Source organism: Gymnoscopelus braueri, assembly GCF_963280865.1.
Source record: "Gymnoscopelus braueri genome assembly, chromosome: 2".
In the NCBI taxonomy this organism is placed as follows: Eukaryota; Metazoa; Chordata; class Actinopteri; order Myctophiformes; family Myctophidae; genus Gymnoscopelus; species Gymnoscopelus braueri.
This window is the reverse complement of record NC_137604.1, coordinates 925,521-943,020: the sequence shown is the minus strand read 5'-3', so window position 1 is coordinate 943,020 and position 17,500 is coordinate 925,521. Positions and strand designations below refer to the sequence as shown.

The 17,500-nt window shown below is 44.5% G+C and overlaps 1 protein-coding gene across 2 annotated transcripts in view; it reads right to left on the bottom strand.

Annotated features, from left to right (window-relative positions):
- Positions 1–17,500, bottom strand: part of capn8 (calpain 8) — a gene marked incomplete at its 5' end in the record, with an annotated part of 19,808 nt that overhangs the window by 253 nt on the left and 2,055 nt on the right. Inside the window, 18 exons of one of the 2 annotated variants that reach the window (XM_080418778.1) lie at positions 1,001–1,059; positions 1,318–1,434; positions 1,661–1,739; positions 2,327–2,395; positions 4,259–4,323; positions 4,569–4,626; positions 5,768–5,833; positions 6,007–6,043; positions 6,714–6,832; positions 7,116–7,208; positions 7,508–7,519; positions 10,404–10,573; positions 10,682–10,842; positions 11,699–11,773; positions 12,509–12,594; positions 13,719–13,802; positions 14,211–14,379; positions 16,812–16,945. In XM_080418778.1, the coding sequence (XP_080274904.1) occupies positions 1,001–1,059; positions 1,318–1,434; positions 1,661–1,739; positions 2,327–2,395; positions 4,259–4,323; positions 4,569–4,626; positions 5,768–5,833; positions 6,007–6,043; positions 6,714–6,832; positions 7,116–7,208; positions 7,508–7,519; positions 10,404–10,573; positions 10,682–10,842; positions 11,699–11,773; positions 12,509–12,594; positions 13,719–13,802; positions 14,211–14,379; positions 16,812–16,945 (1,653 nt within the window). Of the gene's footprint in view, positions 1–1,000; positions 1,060–1,317; positions 1,435–1,660; positions 1,740–2,221; positions 2,263–2,310; positions 2,396–4,258; positions 4,324–4,568; positions 4,627–5,767; positions 5,834–6,006; positions 6,044–6,713; positions 6,833–7,115; positions 7,209–7,507; positions 7,520–10,403; positions 10,574–10,681; positions 10,843–11,698; positions 11,774–12,508; positions 12,595–13,718; positions 13,803–14,210; positions 14,380–16,811; positions 16,946–17,500 lie in introns of those variants that run through there. The other variant, XM_080418779.1, reaches the window with a different exon arrangement.

Genomic DNA, 17,500 nt, shown 5'->3' with positions numbered 1-17,500 from the left:
AGTGACATCATCATCATCAGTAGGCAGGTTTAGTCATGTCAATGTCTTATATCATGCTAATTTTCCAGGAATAGAAAGCCTGTAGTTTCTATTAGCCTGGATTCCCCATCGATGATGTCACTGGTAGGCAGGTTTCTGACCTGTCCACAGCCCTCCTCTGACACACAGACATGATGTCATCACTTTATTTAAAACACTATAGTTTTATGTAAATGATGTGATCCTGTTGTACCCAGGGCGACCACTCTGGCCGCATGACGATGTACCGTGGTGTGTGTGTGTGTGTGTGTGTGTGTGTGTGTGTGTGTGTGTGTGTGTGTGTGTGTGTGTGTGTGCGTGTGTGTGTGTTTGTGACGGGGGACGGCTCCAGCTGTTGGAACTGTTTATGAGCGGGTGTTTGTGTGTGTTCTCTGTGGCTCCACGACGTGGTGAAGGGACGCAAGCGTGTTGTGTGTTATAAGTGTTAAGGGTTATGCTCAGTACACAGAGCATAACTCACTGATATACTGTCTGTGTACACAGAGCATAACTCACTGATATACTGTCTGTGTACACAGAGCATAACTCACTGATATACTGTCTGTGTACACAGAGCATAACTCACTGATATACTGTCTGTGTACACAGAGCATAACTCACTGATATACTGTCTGTGTACACAGAGCATAACTCACTGATATACTGTCTGTGTACACAGAGCATAACCCACTGATATACTGTCTGTGTACACAGAGTATAACTCACTGATATACTGTCTGTGTACACAGAGTATAACTCACTGATATACTGTCTGTGTACACAGAGCATAACTCACTGATATACTGTCTGTGTACACAGAGTATAACTCACTGATATACTGTCTGTGTACACAGAGTATAACCCACTGATATACTGTCTGTGTACAGAGCATAACTCACACTGCACATGCTTTGGGAGCTCATATCCCCTGACAGGGAGGGTCTAGTAATAATAATAATAATAATAATAATGCTGTTTGTACCTGCTGGATGTCCAGTTGGATCTTGCCGCTGTTCTTCTTGTCGAGAGTTTTAAAGATTTCTGTGTGGAGGAGAGAAGAGACAGAATGCAACATAGTCTTTTTATGGGTGTGGTCTATAAGATGCATCATCTATTTATGGATGTGGTCTATAAGATGTAACATGTCTTTATGGGTGTGGTCTATAAGATGCATCATCTCTTTATGGGTGTGGTCTATAAGATGCATCATCTCTTTATGGGTGTGGTCTATAAGATGCATCATCTCTTTATGGGTGTGGTCTATAAGATGTGGGTGTGGTCAGAGTGTGATCTACTCACTAAACAGCATCTCCACTCGTATCAGGCAGCCAATGAAACAGTCAAAGTCGATTGCGTACTGGGCGTCGGCATAGCGACCAACAATCTCCTGCATGACATCACTGTTGACCTGGAAACCTGAGTGATTGACAGATAACACCATCATCATCATCATCATCATCACACCATTGATCACATGCTCTTCCTTTATATCTTTATTTGTTTCATAGTAAAAGTTATTGTAAGGCAGTGATTCTAAAACTATTCAGGCTACAACCCCTCAAAATAATCATTTGAACTGGGAACCCCACAAAATAAGACAGGGCTAATTAAACAGTAATTAAGCATAATTTTATGAACTCACCAGCTTCAGACAGGGCTGCTCTCATCTCATGACTGCTCATAGTTCCAGAGTTGTCCGAGTCGTGACTCTTAAACACTTCCTACAACAACACAAGAATAACACAACACAACATAACATAACACAATAAGTGCAGTCAACATAGGTAGGCAAGAAAACTACTAATGATACAACATACTTCACTAGGAGAGCTGAACAAGTTTGGTTCGGCTCGGACTACAATATGATGTCATCCAGAGGTCCTACAGACTACAATATGATGTCATCCAGAGGTCCTACAGACTACAATATGATGTCATCCAGAGGTCCTACAGACTACAATATGATGTCATCCAGAGGTCCTACAGACTACAATATGATGTCATCCAGAGGTCCTACAGACTACAATATGATGTCATCCAGAGGTCCTACAGACTACAATATGATGTCATCCAGAGGTCCTACAGACTACAATATGATGTCACCCAGAGGTCCTACAGACTACAATATGATGTCATCCAGAGGTCCTACAGACTACAATATGATGTCATCCAGAGGTCCTACAGACTACAATATGATGTCATCCAGAGGTCCTACAGACTACAATATGATGTCATCCAGAGGTCCTACAGACTACAATATGATGTCATCCAGAGGTCCTATACAGACTACACCAGATGTGTATCTTACCAGGTATTGTTGGATCTTGGTCCACAGAGCATGGAACTCCACCAGACCCAGCTTAGCTGATCCATCTCTCTGTGATCTGAGTCAAGGTTCTGTCAACTAGAGCTGAAACTATTCATTATTGTCTCCGCCGAAGGTGGAGAATATGTTTTCGCTTCGTCCCGCCGTGTGTGAGCAAACATTGTTAGCCAAGCTAACATTGGGCAAGCTCCACGTGACACGTGTCAATTTGTTGACACCAATGCCTCTGATTGGCTAGAGGGACGCGTGACGAAATAAAATTCTATAAATAGGTATCACTTCAAAAAGCCCTTACTTTTTGAAGTGAGGTAAAACAGGATCAATCAGACTTGATTGGAACAGTACCTTCAGTAAGTCCAAATCACCCGTCTGTGCGTGTGTGTTTCCCTCTGAGAACACCTAACATTGGTCAAGCAAAGGCGCAGAAGGCCAAAGCTAAGAAAGCATACTCATCTACAATTGTAACACAGAAGAGGACTAGAGTTGAAATGATCCCACAACAAAGCCGAAGTCTTAATACGTGTCAATATGTTGACATCAATGTCTCTGATTGGCTAGAGGGACGCATGACGAAATACAATCCTATAAATAGGTGTGTCACTTCAAAAAGCCGTTTACATTTTTTGAAGCGAGGTAAGACAGGATCAATCAGTCTTGATTGGAACAGTATCTTCTAGTCCAAATCACCCGTCCGTGCGTGTGTGTGTCCCTCTGAGAACACCTAACATTGGTCAAGCAAAGGTGCAGAAGGCCAAAGCTAAGAAAGCATACTCATCTACAACAGTAACACAGAAGAGGACTAGAGTTGAATTGATCCCACAACAAGGCCGAAGTCTTAATACGTGTTAATATGTTGACACCAATGCCTTTGATTGGCTAGAGGGATGCATGAGGGATGCATGACGAAATACAATTCTATAAATAGGTGTGTCAACTGACCGCTTCTAAGGATGAGAACGCCATCAGTAAATCTGAAAGACACTACATATTCAGTCGCCCCTGCAGAACACCAAAAACCACGCGCATTCTATCTAGACGACAAGTTTGAAGAATTGGCAAATCCATCAAAGTACCCTTATGGCCGTGGTGGTTTAAAAACAGAAAGAGAAAAAGACATCACACAGAGAAAATATTTTAACCAACGCCTTTTGCATTATGATGATGATATTATGAAATTAGAACATTCCTAGAGAACTATGGTTAAAGATAGGGTAGGTGATTTCATTTGATTAAAATAGCACGGGTCCGCTGGCGGAGACTTGTGCTCCGAGGAGCACATTTTCTAGTCTTAACTATATTTCTGTCTGTGTTTGCCCACTGCCAGCAATTTTCGTATTTTTTTTTACCTTTCAACAGGTCACAGAAAACGTATATTCATTATGATGGCATGTCTGATCGTTTGTAAACACACAGGCTATCCGTGTGAGTCGCCCAGACAACAAACATTCCAACCGGGTCGGCCTCTTCTCATGCAGCAGCATGTGAATATACCATTTATCACCAGAGATGCTTCTTTACCTTTTCAACTGGCCATGTAAATGTACATCCCTTATGATCACTTGTCCAACTGTTTGTGCACACACACGTTACGAGTGTGTGTCGCCCAGAGAAAAAATATTCCATCCGGGATATAACATTCCTAACATTCCACTATACACGTAACAGGCTCTGAATCTGTCTTGAGAGATTACTGATCTAATAGATCAGCTGTTATTACACTAAACTGATCCACGATGGATGGATGGATGGATGATGGATGATGGATGATGGATGGATGGATGGATGGATGGATGGATGGATGGATGGATGGATGGATGATGGATGGATGGATGGATTGATTGAATACTTTATTAGACAGAAAAGTAAACAATGGGGACTTGTTTTAAGGGTTAAAGGTCAAAGGTCAAAGGATACGTCCAGAAGGCTGATGATGTGTCTGCAGGTCTGGAGACTGAACCCATCCGTTTTGATGTCAGATCCTGGGAGAAAGAAAGAAAGAAAGAAAGACAGAAAGAAAGAAAGAAAGAAGAAAGAAAGAAAGAAAGAAAGAAAGAAAGAAAGAAAGAAAGACAACAGAACAGTTGCTATTACCATAGGATTTCATGAAACATGTTTCCCACGTTATTCCATGTGAGTGGCTAAGTGGTTACAGAGCCAGCCTGGGAAGTGTGTGTGTGTGTGTGTGTGTGTGTGTGTGTGTGTGTGTGTGTGTGTGCGGTCTTACTCTGAGTGACGACTTTGTTGAGAATCTGCTGCAGCTCCACGGCTGAGATCTCTGAGTCCTGAATAATAAAAATTATAATAATTAAAGCTGCAAGCAGTGATGAACGGGCCCTCGCACCTCTGACCACGTTAGTGGCAAATATCGACCAATCAGAACAGGGAGCAGAGCTAAATACATTTTCCACAGAGTCCATTGAGACGACTCATAACTATTTGTTAATTGTTCAAAAGTCACGGCAAAACATAGAAAATATGAAATATTGACAAATCAGAATAGGGGGCGGGGCTAAGTAACACAAATTAAGAACCAGGACTCTAAACCGAGTCCAATGAGACCACTTACAAGTGGCTACGACAAGCAGTTCAAAAGTTGTGGCAAGATATAGATGTTTACAATTATGGATCAATCAGAAAAGGGGGTGGGGCCAAGTTAAACCAATGAAAGACAAGGACTCTGATCTGATTCCATTGACACCACCCACAAGTCTGTATGGCAATCTGCTCAAAAGCTACATAGAAAAAAGAAACTTGACCTTGTAGATCGGCTATTTTCACTTCCTGTTTGGCGGTGAAACAAGGAAGTTTGAAGCTTCACCACGATCACACCGTTTTATGAAAACTCACGCTTTTGATAACTTTTCACTGTTAAGGTCTCGTGTGAACGCTGAGTGAGTTTGAGGTGATTCTAAACATCCTCCTAGGAGGAGTTTGTCAAAGTACAACCCGTGAAAATGGCAGAAAATGGACAAAAATGCTACTATAAATAAAAAATGGCTGACTTCCTGTTGGGTTTAGGTCATGGAGACGTTTTTGTAAGTCGGGACATGATACAGGTGTGCACCAATTTTCATACATGTAGGTGAAACCGTATTGTGGGGCTTCAACGTAGACATTTTGTAGGGGGCACTATTGAGGCATTAGGCCACACCCCTTTTGAGACCACTAAAATCCGTAATGTTTCGCCTCTTGTGAAAAGTTGCACAAGTTTTTGAGTACGTTTAGGCCCTCAAAAACGCGATTCATTATCAGAAAGAATAATAATCTTTGCAATTTCAACTGGTGCAGTGCTCGGGCCCTAATAATAATTAATAATAGTCCTGGTACAAGAGAATACTTCAAGCAAGTCTCTTTGAAAAGACACTACATGGTTAATTAAACGTGGAAGATAATTAGTAGATTAATAATTAGTAAATTAGTCACGTTTCCTGCGATCTGCTTGAAGAGATGTTGAAAATGTGGATCCACGTCCTTCTCTCCAATGTCAGGCTAAACAAACAAACACACACAAACACACAAACAAACAAAACAATGTCAGGCTGCAAAGACAAATGCAAGAGACCGTTCATTCACTGTCCAGTTCTTTACATAGTTTATATCAGACAGACAGACAGACAGACAGACAGACAGACAGACAGACAGACAGACAGACAGACAGGTACCTCGTCCACATTCGCAGTAACATCCTCTTCCATGGGACTGCAACAGAAAACGTGTGTAATGTCATCTTTCATCCACTAGATGTCAGCATATCAGTTGTATTTCACCGTTTGTCTGTTTTCTGATGTTATTGTTTTTCTGATTTTATGTTTTGTGTGAGGACTGCGGATGAAAATTAGCATCTTTGCTAAATCCGGTGTATTTACGTTCATGTGACGTTCATTAATATGCTCTGTCCTGTCTAAATAAACAAATAAAGTAAAGTAAAGCGTGTTGCAAGAGAACCAAGCTGTGTAATAGCAGTAGATTATACTCTTACCTGCCACTGGCCTGTTTCTCAGAGAAGACTCTCAACAGGAGGAGTATAAGTACTCTATAAGTATAAGTACTCTCTTACCTGCCACTGGCCTGTTTCTCAGAGAACACTCTCAACAGGAGGAGTATAAGTACTCTATAAGTATAAGTACTCTCTTACCTGCCACTGGCCTGTTTCTCAGAGAAGACTCTCAACAGGAGGAGTATAAGTACTCTATAAGTATAAGTACTCTCTTACCTGCCACTGGCCTGTTTCTCAGAGAACACTCTCAACTGGAGGAGTATAAGTACTCTATAAGTATAAGTACTCTCTTGCCTGCCATTGGCCTGTTTTTCAGAGAACACTCTCAACAGGAGGAGTATAAGTACTCTATAAGTATAAGTACTCTCTTACCTGCCATTGGCCTGTTTCTCAGAGAACACTCTCAACAGGAAACTGCCTTTACGATGAGGTTCAAAGGTCGACGGGATGATGACATATTCTCCTGGAGGAAGTTTGAACCTGTCGCACACCTAGCAGGCAGACAGACAGACAGACAGACAGACAGACAGACAGACAGAAAGACAGACAGACAGACAGACAGACAGACAGATATTGTATTGTATTATATTACTGATGAATTGAGTACAATGAACCACAATGGAAACAAGCTCCCTGAGGGTTTTGTGTTATTCTTTTACCATAATCTTTGATTGTTCTACCTGTACTGTTAATAATGGTAATTGGATAATAATACAGTAATAATACAGTAATCAATCAATCAATCAATCAATCAGTCAGTCCGTGACCTCTGACCTCTCTCATGTTGGTGAAGGTGTTGCTACGGGCGACAGATGTTTGTCTCAGCAGAACATCAGGACCCAGGTGGATGTTGCTCCGCCCTTTATACTGATGACATCACAGGAAGAGGCGTGTCTTTAAATGTGCCTAATGTGCTATAACGTAAGTATAATAGTTATGTGTTGCATAATGTGTTATAATTATATTTATAATAGCGCCCTCTAGTGGCAGTGATGTCACACTTCGGTAAAATACTGACTCATGTCTGAATCAGCCAATCAGAATGAAGGACTGCAACTGTGTGTGTGTGTGTGTGTGTGTGTGTGTGTGTGTGTGTGTGTGTGTGTGTGTGTGTGTGTGTGTGTGTGTGTGTGTGTGTGTGTGTGTGTGTGTGTGTGATGACACACCTCATCAGGAACCTGAGGAAAAGAACAGAAAGTTCAAAAGGTTAATGAATAATTATTATTATTATTAAAATCACTGACATCTAGTTATGAATTATACAATCTGCTGGTGAGTGTTAGTGAGTCCTGTAGGACTGGGTGGTGTTAGTGAGTCCAGTAGGATGTTGGTTGGTGTTAGTGCGTCCAGTAGGATGTTGGTTGGTGTTAGTGCGTCCAGTAGGACTGGGTGGTGTTAGTGAGTCCAGTAGGACTGGGTGGTGTTAGTGAGTCCAGTAGGACTGGGTGGTGTTAGTGAGTCCAGTAGGACTGGGTGGTGTTAGTGAGTCCAGTAGGACTGGGTGGTGTTAGTGAGTCCAGTAGGACTGGTTGGTGTTAGTGAGTCCAGTAGGACTGGGTGGTGTTAGTGAGTCCAGTAGGACTGGGTGGTGTTAGTGAGTCCAGTAGGACTGGGTGGTGTTAGTGAGTCCAGTAGGACTGGGTGGTGTTAGTGAGTCCAGTAGGACTGGGTGGTGTTAGTGAGTCCAGTAGGACTGGTTGGTGTTAGTGAGTCCAGTAGGACTGGGTGGTGTTAGTGAGTCCAGTAGGACTGGGTGGTGTTAGTGAGTCCAGTAGGACTGGTTGGTGTTAGTGAGTCCAGTAGGACTGGGTGGTGTTAGTGCGTCCAGTAGGACTGGTTGGTGTTAGTGAGTCCAGTAGGACTGGGTGGTGTTAGTGAGTCCAGTAGGACTGGTTGGTGTTAGTGAGTCCAGTAGGACTGGGTGGTGTTAGTGAGTCCAGTAGGACTGGGTGGTGTTAGTGAGTCCAGTAGGACTGGTTGGTGTTAGTGAGTCCAGTAGGACTGGGTGGTGTTAGTGCGTCCAGTAGGACTGGTTGGTGTTAGTGAGTCCAGTAGGACTGGTTGGTGTTAGTGAGTCCAGTAGGACTGGGTGGTGTTAGTGAGTCCAGTAGGACTGGGTGGTGTTAGTGAGTCCAGTAGGACTGGTTGGTGTTAGTGAGTCCAGTAGGACTGGGTGGTGTTAGTGAGTCCAGTAGGACTGGGTGGTGTTAGTGCGTCCAGTAGGACTGGGTGGTGTTAGTGCGTCCAGTAGGACTGGTTGGTGTTAGTGAGTCCAGTAGGACTGGTTGGTGTTAGTGAGTCCAGTAGGACTGGGTGGTGTTAGTGAGTCCAGTAGGACTGGGTGGTGTTAGTGAGTCCAGTAGGACTGGTTGGTGTTAGTGAGTCCAGTAGGACTGGGTGGTGTTAGTGCGTCCAGTAGGACTGGTTGGTGTTAGTGAGTCCAGTAGGACTGGTTGGTGTTAGTGAGTCCAGTAGGACTGGGTGGTGTTAGTGAGTCCAGTAGGACTGGGTGGTGTTAGTGAGTCCAGTAGGACTGGTTGGTGTTAGTGAGTCCAGTAGGACTGGGTGGTGTTAGTGAGTCCAGTAGGATGTTGGTTGGTGTTAGTGCGTCCAGTAGGACTGGTTGGTGTTAGTGAGTCCAGTAGGATGTTGGTTGGTGTTAGTGCGTCCAGTAGGACTGGTTGGTGTTAGTGAGTCCAGTAGGACTGGGTGGTGTTAGTGAGTCCAGTAGGACTGGGTGGTGTTAGTGAGTCCAGTAGGACTGGTTGGTGTTAGTGAGTCCAGTAGGACTGGGTGGTGTTAGTGAGTCCAGTAGGACTGGGTGGTGTTAGTGAGTCCAGTAGGACTGGTTGGTGTTAGTGAGTCCAGTAGGACTGGTTGGTGTTAGTGAGTCCAGTAGGACTGGTTGGTGTTAGTGAGTCCAGTAGGACTGGTTGGTGTTAGTGAGTCCAGTAGGACTGGGTGGTGTTAGTGAGTCCAGTAGGACTGGGTGGTGTTAGTGAGTCCAGTAGGACTGGGTGGTGTTAGTGAGTCCAGTAGGACTGGGTGGTGTTAGTGAGTCCAGTAGGACTGGGTGGTGTTAGTGAGTCCAGTAGGACTGGTTGGTGTTAGTGAGTCCAGTAGGACTGGTTGGTGTTAGTGAGTCCAGTAGGACTGGTTGGTGTTAGTGAGTCCAGTAGGACTGGTTGGTGTTAGTGAGTCCAGTAGGACTGGTTGGTGTTAGTGAGTCCAGTAGGATGTTGGTTGGTGTTAGTGAGTCCAGTAGGACTGGTTGGTGTTAGTGAGTCCAGTAGGACTGGGTGGTGTTAGTGAGTCCAGTAGGACTGGGTGGTGTTAGTGAGTCCAGTAGGACTGGTTGGTGTTAGTGAGTCCAGTAGGACTGGGTGGTGTTAGTGAGTCCAGTAGGATGTTGGTTGGTGTTAGTGCGTCCAGTAGGACTGGGTGGTGTTAGTGAGTCCAGTAGGACTGGTTGGTGTTAGTGAGTCCAGTAGGACTGGGTGGTGTTAGTGAGTCCAGTAGGACTGGGTGGTGTTAGTGAGTCCAGTAGGACTGGTTGGTGTTAGTGAGTCCAGTAGGACTGGTTGGTGTTAGTGAGTCCAGTAGGACTGGTTGGTGTTAGTGAGTCCAGTAGGACTGGGTGGTGTTAGTGAGTCCAGTAGGACTGGGTGGTGTTAGTGAGTCCAGTAGGACTGGGTGGTGTTAGTGAGTCCAGTAGGACTGGTTGGTGTTAGTGAGTCCAGTAGGACTGGTTGGTGTTAGTGAGTCCAGTAGGACTGGTTGGTGTTAGTGAGTCCAGTAGGACTGGTTGGTGTTAGTGAGTCCAGTAGGACTGGGTGGTGTTAGTGAGTCCAGTAGGACTGGGTGGTGTTAGTGAGTCCAGTAGGACTGGGTGGTGTTAGTGAGTCCAGTAGGACTGGGTGGTGTTAGTGAGTCCAGTAGGACTGGTTGGTGTTGGAGCATGATGCAGGATGTTGGGTGGTGTTGGAGCATGATGCAGGATGTTGGGTGGTGTTGGAGCATGATGCAGGATGTTGGGTGGTGTTGGAGCATGATGCAGGTCACCTGGTAGACAGTGAAGCCGATGGTGTTCAGGTCTCGTCCGAAGCGTTTCTCTCGTCGAGCGTCTTTCTGCATCAGACCCACCAGGATGCTGCAGCCTGGATCTTCATCATGAGAGTCATCATCCTCTTCCTCCAGACGCAGCAGGAACTGAGGGTTGGAGCAGAACGTGGCTGCATGGAGGAGACATTATTAATAATAATAATCATAATAATAATAGATCTGGGTCTGTATATATTGTATTGTATGGTATAATATAATGATATTGTAGGGATTTGAACCTGGGTTGTTGCGGCAGCCTCCCGCCGTCGAGCCCACTCGCCACGCCCCCTCAAACTGGTAGTAGTTCCAGTGGCCAATCAGGTCGCTACTCAGAGTGTCCGGTGTCAGGTTACAGATCTCCAGTTTAGAGAATTTACGCAGGAAGTCCTCATAGGCCATCCTAAAACATATTATTATTATTATTATTATCATTATTATTATTACTATTAAAGAAGTCTTCATAGGCCATCCTAAAAAATATTATTATTACGGGGCCAGGCACTTCAGTGCCAAGGCTCCGTTTTGTTATTGGCATTATTCTGTCACTTCTGCCACTTTTCGCAGTTCTGGCTGAACCGTGCTGTCGCTTTTTACGAAACTCGGCCATATGGTAGATGGTCATGAAAAACTATCAAGAAATAAATCCCACACTCATTCGTCAAAGGGTGGCGCTATAGCACTCAATTGAAAATGCAAACTTTGAACAGGTACAACTCATGCCCTGTTTGACCTACAGCCATGAAACTTCAATACACATATGCGTCTCCTCATGCTGAACAACTTTCACCCTCTGACTTTTGACCTCTGACCTTTAGATCTCCCACCATTTTGAATTATATGAAAAACATTCATTGGCTCATGAAAGCTTCATTTTTTCACTTATGGAAAATCCGCCGCCAATGTTTTGTTGGCAAATGTCCAAAGCTCATGTGTAAAAAGTTTTTATTTTTTGTGTTGTGTTGTGTTGTGTTGTAGTGTGTTGTAGTGTGTTGTGTTGTGTTGTGTTGTGTTGTGTTGTGTTGTGTTGTGTTGTGTTGTAGTGTGTTGTGTTGTGTTGTGTTGTGTTGTGTTGTGTTGTGTTGTGTTGTGTTGTGTTGTGCTGTGCTGTGCTGTGCTGTGTTGTGTTGTGTTGTGTTGTGTTGTGTTGTGTTGTGTTGTGTTGTGTTGTGTTGTGTTGTGTTGTGTTGTGTTGTGTTGTGTTGTGTTGTAGTGTAGTGTAGTGCTGTAGTGTAGTGTAGTGTAGTGTGTTGTGTTACCAGAACTCTCCATCTTCAGCTGAATGATACAGAGCTGATTTCTCCTCTGCTGGAACTCCTTCCCACTCTCTGGAACTGTTCATAATATTATTATTGTTAAGGCGGTTACATCATTCTTTTCTCTTCATATAGGTCAATGAATCTGCCCGCCAACAACACAGATCACAGGGTTTTCTTTGTTTTATTTTCTTTGTTACTTTATGCCAGGGGTCCTCCACGTTTTTCAGGTCAACGACCCCTTATCTGAGAGAGAGATGACGCATTAGCCACAGATCTGCTCTTATCAGATAATGTTCCCCCTAGAATAAGGGCGCTACAGTGCTAGGGTTCAAGTGGTTCATGTATTTTTGTTATTTTTTAAGTTCCTATGGCATAAAGATTTGGCGGACCCCTCTCTAGTAACTCTGAGGACCCCATAGGGGTCCTAGGGGTCCCAGACCCCATGTTGAAGACCCCTGCTTTATACACTTGTATAATATGCAAGCTAACCTGACATGTCTAATTGAATACATGCAATTGGTTAATTGGTATGGACTCATCTCTAATGTAATGCATGTTATTGGTTAATTGATAATTGGAAGTATGTGATTGGTTAATTGGTAATTGGATGGATGTGATTGGTTCATTGGTAATTGGATGGATGTGATTGGTTCAGTGGTAATTGGATGGTTGTTATTGGTTCATTGGTAATTGGATGGTTGTGATTGGTTCATTGGTAATATGATGGATGTGATTGGTTCATTGGTAATTGGATGGATGTGATTGGTTGATTGGTAATCTGATGGATGTGATTGGTTGATTGGTACTGACTCATCGCTCCAGGCTCCGGTCCATTCCTTCTCTCCCCAGGGGTTCCTGATCCGGAGCAGTTCTACTGGAGAGCCGTACAGATGAACCTGATTGGACGAGAACAACAGAGGAGATGATTGGTCCTTCATGTTGTCAGAGTCGTTACAACAAATGAACATGTTGGTTCATTTCAACCTGTGTCTCTTCAACCATCTTGGTTCAACCATTACAGTCATTTAGCAGACGCTTTTATCCAAAGCGACTTACAATAAGTGCATTCAACATAGGTAGGGAACGAAACTACTAATCACCAGAAGTCTTAAGTGCATTTCCTGCATAAACAAGCAACCAAGAGTATACCTAGCGCTAAGGTAAAAGTGCAATATATCAGCTACCTACTTTCTTAGACAGATGAGACAAAATAGCTAAATCAAATGAGCATGAGCTAAAACAAATAAGTGTATTGACTAAACAAGATCCAATAAAACAATACAAAAATAAAACAAGAGTTTGTACAACTAGTTAACAACAAGTAGGCCAGGCAAAGAGGAAGTGTAGTGTTTCCTGAAGAGGTGGGTTTTCAGCCTGCGGCGAAAGATGGGCAGTGACTCTGCTGTCCTGACATCAGTGGGGAGTTCATTCCACCACTGTGGGGCCAGAACAGAAAAAAGTCGTGACCGTGTCGATCGACCAGAAGGACCCTTGAGTGACGAGGCAATCAGTCGCCCCGAGGTGGCAGACCGAAGTGGTCGGGCAGGGGTGTAGGCAACGACCATAGCCCGGAGGTAAGAAGGAGCTGTTCCTTTCACTGCCCTATAGGCTAGCACCAGGGTTTTAAACTGGATGCGAGCCGCTACGGGGAGCCAGTGCAGAGATTGAGAACGGAGAAGGATTCAACATACACAGAGACACGTGGTCATTGTTAAAACATCTGGGTTGTCAGATCTGCCCAGAGCTGCTGTGTGCAAAGTTTCACAGGAATCAGACTCTGTGTTAAGGACTTGTGTCATTCCGTGCAAAACTCCCACAAAGTTTGAAAGCCAATCGTAGCCAATCAGAATGGAATCTGAAAGATCTGACAGATACGTCATGATCAGATTACTTCAGAGATAATGTATAGTGATAGAATTGTGAGCTTGTAGATCTGCTATTTTCAAAAGACTTTTATATTTATTTGAAAACTTGTGAAACGGGACATTCTGCATAATGAGTACTTTCTACTAACTCTGACCTCGTGAGCTGCGGTGACAGAGTAGGCGTGGCCTTTCACCAACTTCTGACGAGTTATCGCCTCTGTGTCGTTTGCACTGGATATCTGAACACACACACACGCGCGCACACGCGCACGCGCACACGCACACGCACACATACACATACACACACACACACACACACACACACACACACACACACACATACACATACACATACACACACACACACACACACACACACACACACACACACACACACACACACACACATACACACACACACACACACACACACACACACACACACACACACACACACACACACACACACACATACACACACACACACACACACACACACACACACACAAACAGTGGATAGTTAATACAGATTATTATTTTGTCTCAGATGTACTAGAGTAAAAGTACTCGGATACTTACATCTATAGAACAGCCCAGCAGGGACCCCAGCCTCAGATGTACTAGAGTAAAAGTACTCGGATACTTACATCTATAGAACAGCCCAGCAGGGAGCCCAGCCTCAGAGCTTTGTTAAGGATGTTAAACAGGTTGTTGGGGGGTCTCAGCAGGTCGTAGGATTCAGAGATTCCTCCGGTGAAATCCTCACATCCCTCTGTGCTCGAACCGCCCGTCAGAGCCTCGTAACTACCGCTCACCCTGGACAACACATGTACACACACACACACGCACACAATCAATCAATTAATACAATAACCTCCCTTCCCGCCCCTCCTAGAGCATACCCTTCTTTATCATCAAGTTTCAAATAAATGGGACAATAATTTATGGTGATTGAAAGGAGACTTTAAACTAGCGACTGGAAGCATATAGTATTTATGACAATGTTTATTAAGGTAAGAAAATCAAGTCTAAAGTTCATCAAAAACCCATCCGCTTGCATAGAGATACATTCTTTGTGACACCAGCAGGAGGTAAAACAGTGAAACTACAGACCATTCATATGAACTGTCACTTCAACCCTTTTCCTTATTCCATTCAATTTCAAAGCAGGAAGCTGGGCCCTTGACACACACACACACACACACACACACACACACACACACACACACACACACACACACACACACACACACACACACACACACACACACACACACACACACACACACACACACACACACAGATAACACAGGATAACATCAGTGACTCACAAACGTCTACACATGTCTGCATGAACGCTCGTTAGAGGAAAGTCCCTCGTTAGTAGATATAGTGATTATGATATTAATGAGTTAATGATTAACTCCTTAAACCCCACACACCTCCCTCTGGACTCTAAACTAGTGACTTCTCTGTTTTTATTCTCTAGATTAAATATAATCTCTGAAATGATCAGATCTACAAAGATCTAACGCTGTCACAGCATGATGTGTTGTGAGCTTGTAGATCTGATATTTTCTGTGAAAGTTTTTATTTATTTAATTTTTTTCCAGAATAGGATGCTGGGGTTTAAGGGGTTAAAAGAGAAATCAGGTAGGTTCTGCTGTTTGACCAGCAGCTATCTGTTGTGTGTGTGTGTGTGTGTGTGTGTGTGTGTGTGTGTGTGTGTGTGTGTGTGTGTGTGTGTGTGTGTGTGTGTGTGTGTGTGTGTGTGTGTGTGTGTGCCTAGCAGGGTGTGTCTAGCTGCGTTGTGTGTCGAGTGTTTGCTCAACGGGAGCTAAAACACACACACACACACACACACACACACACATACACACACACACACACACACACACACACACACACACACACACACACACACACACACACACACACACACACACACACACACACACACACAATCCTTTATTGACCTTTTATTTGTCCAGGGAATGTTTTAAGCAACACCCAAACACGCCCGGTACTGACCAGTACAACCACAGTGTGTTACTGTTGTACTGGGAGCTGACCAGTACAACCACAGTGTGTTACTGTTGTACTGGGAGCTGACCGGTACAACCACAGTGTGTTACTGTTGTACTGGGAGCTGACCGGTACAACCACAGTCTGATACTGTTGTACTGGGAGCTGACCGGTACAACCACAGTCTGATACTGTTGTACTGGGAGCTGACCGGTACAACCACAGTGTGTTACTGTTGTACTGGGAGCTGACCGGTACAACCACAGTGTGTTACTGTTGTACTGGAAGCTGACCGGTACAACCACAGTCTGTTACTGTTGTACTGGGAGCTGACCGGTACAACCACAGTGTGTTACTGTTGTACTGGGAGCTGACCGGTACAACCACAGTCTGATACTGTTGTACTGGGAGCTGACCAGTACAACCACAGTCTGATACTGTTGTACTGGGAGCTGACCGGTACAACCACAGTGTGTTACTGTTGTACTGGGAGCTGACCAGTACAACCACAGTGTGATACTGTTGTACTGGGAGCTGACCAGTACAACCACAGTGTGTTACTGTTGTACTGGGAGCTGACCAGTACAACCACAGTGTGATACTGTTGTACTGGGAGCTGACCAGTACAACCACAGTCTGATACTGTTGTACTGGGAGCTGACCAGTACAACCACAGTGTGTTACTGTTGTACTGGGAGCTGACCAGTACAACCACAGTGTGTTACTGTTGTACTGGGACCTGACCGTTACAACCACAGACAAAAGCTAAGGTATGTCAAGGTTAGGGTTGCCAACTCCCAGAGATTAAAATAAGGGACACCTATCCTGGGCGCGCGGCAAGGCCGCGCGGCGGATTTTTTTTTTGAGGGTCAAACCCCCCAAAACCCCCGAAATGCATAGAAAACACAATACAAACACAATGGTCTTACACCTCTCTTTTTTTTCTTTTTTTTTTCTGGAGCCAAGGTATGGCAACCAATTGACGGCCCTGCCACAGTCTGATACTGTTGTACTGGGAGACAGACAGACAGACAGACAGACAGACAGACAGACAGACAGACAGACAGACAGACAGACAGACAGACAGACAGACAGACAGACAGACAGACAGACAGGCAGGCAGGCAGACAGACAGACAGACAGACAGACAGACAGACAGACAGACAGACAGGCAGGCAGACAGGCAGACAGACAGACAGACAGACAGACAGACAGACACATACTTAGCGTAAGCCTTCTCCAGCAGGGGGCTCCAGAACTCGTTGTTTTCGGCTGAATGTACGAACAGAAGCTTTCCGTCTCTGGTTGGCAGCTGGTCGTCAACGACAACATCCACCCAATCACCATACTGCCAGATCTGTCAATCAACACAACCACCCAATCACCATACTGCCAGATCTGTCAATCAACACATCCACCCAATCACCATACTGCCAGACCTGTCAATCAACACATCCACCCAATCACCATACTGCCAGATCTGTCAATCAACACATCCACCCAATCACCATACTGCCAGACCTGTCAATCAACACATCCACCCAATCACCATACTGCCAGATCTGTCAATCAACACATCCACCCAATCACCATACTGCCAGATCTGTCAATCAACACATCCACCCAATCACCATACTGCCAGATCTGTCAATCAACACATCCACCCAATCACCATACTGCCAGACCAGTCTGGTTTAGGGAATGATAATCAGGCTAGAGATCTCCTGCTTCAATAGATATCTATTGAAGCAGGAGATCCTGGTTATCAGCCTGAAGCTGCGTGGAGTTTCAGTGTGAAATTGGCTGCAGTGTCAGTGATTACAAGTGGGAGGGGATTCGAATTTCCCTAAACCAATCACAAGAGAATCCTCGGATCCGCCTACATCTGACGTCATCGACTGTTTTAGCAGAC